Source organism: Oryzias melastigma, linkage group LG10, assembly GCF_002922805.2.
Source record: "Oryzias melastigma strain HK-1 linkage group LG10, ASM292280v2, whole genome shotgun sequence".
In the NCBI taxonomy this organism is placed as follows: Eukaryota; Metazoa; Chordata; class Actinopteri; order Beloniformes; family Adrianichthyidae; genus Oryzias; species Oryzias melastigma.
In genome coordinates this window covers 29,016,126-29,022,192 of record NC_050521.1, presented here as the reverse complement: position 1 = coordinate 29,022,192, position 6,067 = coordinate 29,016,126, and the positions used below count along the sequence as shown (strand labels likewise).

At 48.0% G+C, this 6,067-nt stretch overlaps 1 protein-coding gene across 1 annotated transcript in view; it reads left to right on the top strand.

The window, feature by feature from the left end:
- ccdc69 (coiled-coil domain containing 69) overlaps positions 1–5,759 on the top strand; it is a 9,469-nt gene extending 3,710 nt beyond the window's left edge. Inside the window, exons 2-9 of the mRNA XM_024260420.2 lie at positions 36–84; positions 1,857–2,035; positions 2,106–2,193; positions 3,029–3,102; positions 3,414–3,515; positions 3,589–3,708; positions 3,776–3,873; positions 4,289–5,759. Coding sequence (XP_024116188.1) covers positions 36–84; positions 1,857–2,035; positions 2,106–2,193; positions 3,029–3,102; positions 3,414–3,515; positions 3,589–3,708; positions 3,776–3,873; positions 4,289–4,457 — 879 coding nt within the window. The 3' untranslated portion in view covers positions 4,458–5,759. The remainder of the gene's footprint in view (positions 1–35; positions 85–1,856; positions 2,036–2,105; positions 2,194–3,028; positions 3,103–3,413; positions 3,516–3,588; positions 3,709–3,775; positions 3,874–4,288) is intronic.
- Positions 5,760–6,067: the final 308 nt, after the last annotated feature.

Below are 6,067 nucleotides of genomic sequence, written 5' to 3'. Positions count from 1 at the left end.
AGAGTAAAACTTGAACCTTCTGTTTGTGTCGACAGAAGAAAGGCAGGAAAGCAGAGAGGAGTCGGAGCGGCCGCAGAGATGAAGGTGAGCTCCTGTCCTTCAGTCACTTCCTGTTTCTGACCAATGAAATCGTTTCTGAGGAATGACAGCAACAGATCGACTTCGGCTCAATTGAAAGATTATTTCACAATAAAACCATCAGGAAGTTCAGTGTTTCCTCCTCTCACTTTCAAACTTCAAAGTCTTGTAAGACGGATAAACAGCAGAAAAAACACTTTAGTTAGAATTATTCTGTATTTTGTAACAATCGTTTTCTTCACAAATGCATTTAATTCTTAAGTTTTAATTTGACCTCAAAACTGCAGATCCAACATTTACATTTCAGTTTGCTGAAACGCTCAACCAGCTGATCAAATGTGATCTGGTGGATCTGTTGGTCTGGTTCAGACGTGATCTGGTGGATCTGCTGACCTGATTAACCCTCCACTCTCCTTGGTTTGTTTACATTAAAAGTGGGGTCATCTGGACCCACCAGACAGTACGCTGAACTTTTTATCTTTGATTTTTGAGTTTCACTGATGTCCATGGCAGACATAAAATCCTGTCCAGCTTTGTCCACATTTGTCATGGAAGGAATCACATCAATATGTGGGCGGAGTCATCTGGACCCCAAAGAGAGGAGAAGGGTTATGATGTGATCTGGTGGATATGCCGACCTGATTCAAAGGAGATCTGGTAGATCTGCCGATCTGGTGGATCTGCCAACCTGATTCAGATGCGATCTGGTGGATCTTCTGACCTAAATCAAAAGTGATCTGCAAACTTGATTCAAATGTGATCTGGTTAAAATGTGATCTGGTGATCTGCCGACTTGATTCAAATGTGATCTGGTGGATCTGCTGATCTGGTTCAAATGCGATCTGGTGGATCTGCCGACCTGATTCAGATGCGATCTGGTGGATCTGCCGACCTGATTCAGATGCGATCTGGTGGATCTGCCGACCTGATTCAGATCCGATCTGGTGGATCTGCCGACCTGATTCAGATGCGATCTGGTGGATCTGCCGACCTGATTTCCCGGTTTTGATTAAAAGTTTGATTCCATCATCTTCTGATTCTGTCTTGGTTCCTGCACAAATAATCTTTTTTTCTGTTTTTAAATCAAAATCATTTTATTGATCTGCTGACTCATACATTGTTTGGTTGCCGTGACAACAAAGGTCATGTTAGAGTGAGGTCGCTCTGAAAGCAATAAAATTATTTTACCAAACATTTGATCTTTGTTTTCCATGATAATCAGTTCACGTGCACACTCATCAGTTCACGTGCACACTCACTACTTGTGTTCCCGTCAGTTTGTCCCCCCCCCCCCCCACATGAAAAAAAAAGAGCGAGAGAGCAGCAGGATGCTGTGTGGTCGTTGGTGTTGATGGAGCAACGAAGATCTTCTGTGAGGATCAAACTCAGATCCAGATGATCTTCAGTTCGTCCGGCTGATCCTGTCCAGCCCCTGAAGAGAACCTAAAGGTTTAGTTTAGAGTTTGGGGGGGGGTTAAATCAATAATCTGTTGATCCTGAAGGCTTTGTCTGAAAGGAGAATTCTGAGATTTTCCAAGAATTCCGATGTTTTGTCCTCTGAATGGATTTGTTTTCCCGCCAGCGAGTTTGGACTTGCCCCCCCCGTCAGTTCTGTGCGGTTTTTCATTTTTCAGAAATGTCATAGTTTGAAGATTTGAGATCATCCTGCAGAGATTGTGTATGTTTAGGTGTGTGTGTGTTTGTATTCCTGTCTCTCCGCCCCCTCGCTGCATTTGGGGGCGGGCTCACACTCCTTTGACGGAGGTGTGTCTCTCCAGGTCAGTGGGCGTCGGCTCATCCGGATGTTTGTCTGGAGAAGCAGCTGGAGCGCTTTGAGTGGCAGCTGAAGATTTTAAAGGAAGTGCTGTCGGCCAATGGCAGCTTAGAGAGGGCGGAGCTTCTGAGACAGCACACTGATGAGGAAGTGTGCGTTCTGGTCCTGAGCATCCTGGACAAGGTGAGTGGAGGAACACCTCCGGTTCGTCTCCGTCTCCTCGACTGATCCGGGATCTTGACTCCAACTGCAGGTGAAGACGGAGACGACGGCCGACCTGAACGTCCTGCACGAGCAGAAGAGCACCTGTGCTGCTGAGGAGCACGACAGGCGAGTCCGAGGTGAGTCCAAACGCAGCCAGGAGGTCCTCAGAGCGTCCTGAATCAGCAGAGATTCATGATCCGGATCAGATCTCAGGGTTCAGTTTGATACTTGTTACCAAATGACAACTAAAATCTATTCTAGTATTTACTTTTTTTTTATTAATTAAGAGTTTTGTTCAATTGTCGAGTTTCCATTAAGTTAATATTCGATCACAAATCCAGGACTGGAAGTCTAACGACAAAAAGTCTGAAACTTCTGTGATGAAAAAGAACAATAACTTATGAATTCTTCCTCAGTAGTTTGAGACACAAACGTTCTGGTTTGGTCTGACGGTGTAACATGCGGTTCTGGTTCTGTTCAGATCCATAAAACAGTTCGGTATAAAAACTGAGGTTTTTATTCGGCCAATGGATGTTTTTCTTTTGGATTTTTTTATTTTATTTTTGACGTTTTTTTGTTGTAAAGTTTAACTTAAACTGAAGGACGAAGGGGGCGTGGCTAAGTACAGAGATGCTCTATAACGTTCAGCTTGTTATTAAAGTGTTTTGAAGTATTCTTGCGCCCCCCAGTGGTAGAAAGTGAAAGTTGATCTGATCATCAGGATTTAGTCATTGACTCAGGATCTCAGCGTTTCAATACCAAAAAACTTTATTGCTCCAAATAAAAACATTTTGATGTGAAAGTTTCAGCGTTGAGGTCAGTCTGACTCCAGCGGATGGAAACGGCTTCACTTACTTTAGATTCCTGATGCTCCTGTTATCGGATCCATCCGAACCTCTTTAAGCTGCGTTTCTGCAGAAGTTCTGATGGGGGAACATCAGACCCGAATGATTCTGGTTCTGTTTCCTGCAGAGCTGCAGAACAAACACCAACAGGAGCAAAGCCAGCTGACGGAGACGTTCCAGGCAGCTGAACGTGTCCTGAAGGTAAACGTGATCTCAGACGTCTGAATCCTGAAGTCTACTCTGCTGATCGGAGCTCAGACCTCCTCTGACCCAGATGTTGACAAAAGGTGATTTTAGCAGAACAAACACACCTTGGCGGTTAAACTCAAAGTTCACAGGTGGAACAGGGACTTCAAAGTGGCTTAAATGAAGTCCAGGGAACAGCGGCGGCCAAAACACGCCACCGTCGGCTCGGACCCGGAGGTTGACCCTCAGCTCCTTCAGAGGAGAAAAGCTCCAGCTGGAGAGGATCTCCGTGTTCTGAAGCTCACCTGGTTGTGGTGTGACTGCAGGGTAAGGTGTTGGAGCTGGAGGCGGAGCTACAGGTTTACAACCGCCTGAAGGCGCGAGTGGAAGAGTCCACCTTCAAGAAGGACCTGCAGAGGAACATCCAGGTGAGGGAGCTTCTCTTGGACCTGGAACCTTCAGTGAGTGAGGAGGTCTCAGCGTTTCTCCTCTGCTCTCCAGGAGCGCGGCAGCCCAGGTGCATTCTGGGAGTCTGAGCAGGAGTCGCTGCTGTTTGTGATCGAGATGAAGAGCGAGCGCGTGCAGGAGCAGAACAGGAAGCTGCAGCAGATGAACCAGCTGGTACGGTTCTGTTCTCCCAGCTGTGCTCCTAATACGCTCGTCCTGACGTCTGCCTCCTGCTTTCCAGACGGAGAAGAACCAGACTCTGGAGGACCAGCTGGTCCACGTCCTGCAGCAGAACGAGGACCTGACGGAGCGGGTCGACAACTGCCAGAGCCTCATTCAGTACGTTCTGTCTTTGCTTTGGGGGTTTCTGGTTCTCCTTCTGGACAGGAAGTCCTGGCTTCATCTAGTTCTGGACGTGAGTTTAGACGTTAGCCGCAGTCCTAGGCCACGCCTCCTCGGTGCTGCTCGGAGTGTACAACAGCGCCCCCAAGTGAGCTGCTGTTAGAACAGAACACGTGTGGACCAGAACAAAGTACTGTAGTTTCTGGAAGTACCTGAAGATTTCCATCAGGGAAACGTGGGACTAACGGACCTACATCGTCTGGCATGGCGAGGGTGTGATGGTGATGCGGGCTTGTTTTCACATCTATAAAGATGTCTTGTTTTTGTGTAGTTCTCCATCAAACCAAATGTTCACTTCTGTGGAGGACGATCCTCCTCCTCAGTGGAGTAACTCTAACTTTCTGCTCCGCAGGCAGCTGACCAGGGAGCAGCTGGACCTCAAGGGGGCGCTGGAGAGGCAGGTGGCAGTCAACCAGAAGCTTTCTCAGGAAAAGGAGCAGCTGATGTTCAAGCTGAGACACCGAGAGTCACGTCCCGGCATTCACCTGCCCGCCATGATGCAGGAGATCACCCCCCGATGACCCGGTTCTGACTGTGGCACGGACCAGGCCCGGCTGGCCGCTGAGCTGAAACATCTGGACTCTGGTCTGGAGCTGAGAAACGCACCTGGGTCTGGTCTTCTCGCTTCAGGACGTGTGGAGCTTTAGCTCCTGAAACTGTGAATGTTGATGCTGACGTCAGCGCCACAATCAAACCTCCCACCGAATTGAAGACCATGACAACTAACCGGCGTTGCCATGGCAACACAGCAACTCTAGCTCATGGATGAAGACAGGAAGAAGCAAATCCATTAGAAAAGTGACTCAGGATTAATGCAGACCCAGAGAAGCTCCTCGCTGGTCCGTAGAAGCTCCTTGCGGACCCGGAGAAGCTCCTCGCTGGTCTGTAGAAGCTCTTCATGGACCCGGATAAGCTCTTCATGGACCTGGAGAAGCTTTCCAGGTCCTGGAGAAGGTTTCCTGAAAAGGCAGCAGAACCAGACCTCAGTACGGTCCAGACCTCAGTATGGTCTAGACTTCAGAACAGTCCAGACATGCAGATGTTTCTGGTCTTCTTCCAAAGCTGAAGATGTTTGTTTACATCCTGCAAGCGTTGAAGCACTGCTTTTGTTTTGTGGCGTCCTTGTTTAGGTTGGTGGGTCAAACTGACCCCATCAGCCCGTCTGGTTCTCTGGCTCCATTTTCCGCTCCGGATTGGAACCAGCAACATCACTGCAGGTTCTGTTCATAGTCACCGGGTTGCTCATTAACAGGAAGTGACTGGTCCTTCTGGATTCAAGACGTCGTGCTGACAGCTTTCAGGACGGTTCTGGACGAGCGGGAAGGAAGTCCTGCTGTGACGTCATCAGGCTTTGTTTATTCAAATGTGTTTTAACAGAGTCGCTGACATGGTTTCCATGGAAACGGGTTATCATGGAGAGCCCCCGCCCAGGATGGAGCCCACATCACTGCAGTATTGATCAGTAGCTTCTGTTCGGTACGTTCTGGTGCTGAACGTTAACCCGTCACGGTCCGATTCTGCTGCTGCAAACGCTGGAAAGTATTTACGGTTTACTTCAGGACTGACGTGGTTTGACTGAAACCGCAGACTTGTGCCAAACGTTTTGAAGCCAAAGATCAGCTCTTCAGGTCCGGTGTTATGCACCTGCACTTTCTAGCAGAGCTGACTAGAACCAGAACCAGGATTCTGTTCCTTCCTTTACAGCTGACTGACTTCTCTGCCTGTTACAAATGTTTTTTATTTTTGACTGATCGACGTTTTTCACCATCGTGTAGAAACTTCCGTTTTTTTTGGCTTTACCAAATAAAAACTGTAAATATCTGCTTGTGTTTCAGGTGGATTTCTTTTGAGGTTTTTACTACAGGAGCAAAGAAATAAAAACAGTTGTTTTTGCTGAATTGGAGTGAAACAAGTTTCCTTTCAGCTCCTCCCTGCAGGGGGCGCCACGGCGAATCCCCTGATGGTCCCCTGCATGGACCTGGACTTGAGACCGTTCCATGGAACCGCTCCAGAGCGCCCCATGTGGTTGCAGTTCCAGTGGGCGTGTCACAACAGCTGTAAACATACATGAACAAAAACGCAGAAGAAAATCCGACACTGATCAGCTGGGATCAAATCATTCCAGTTTGGA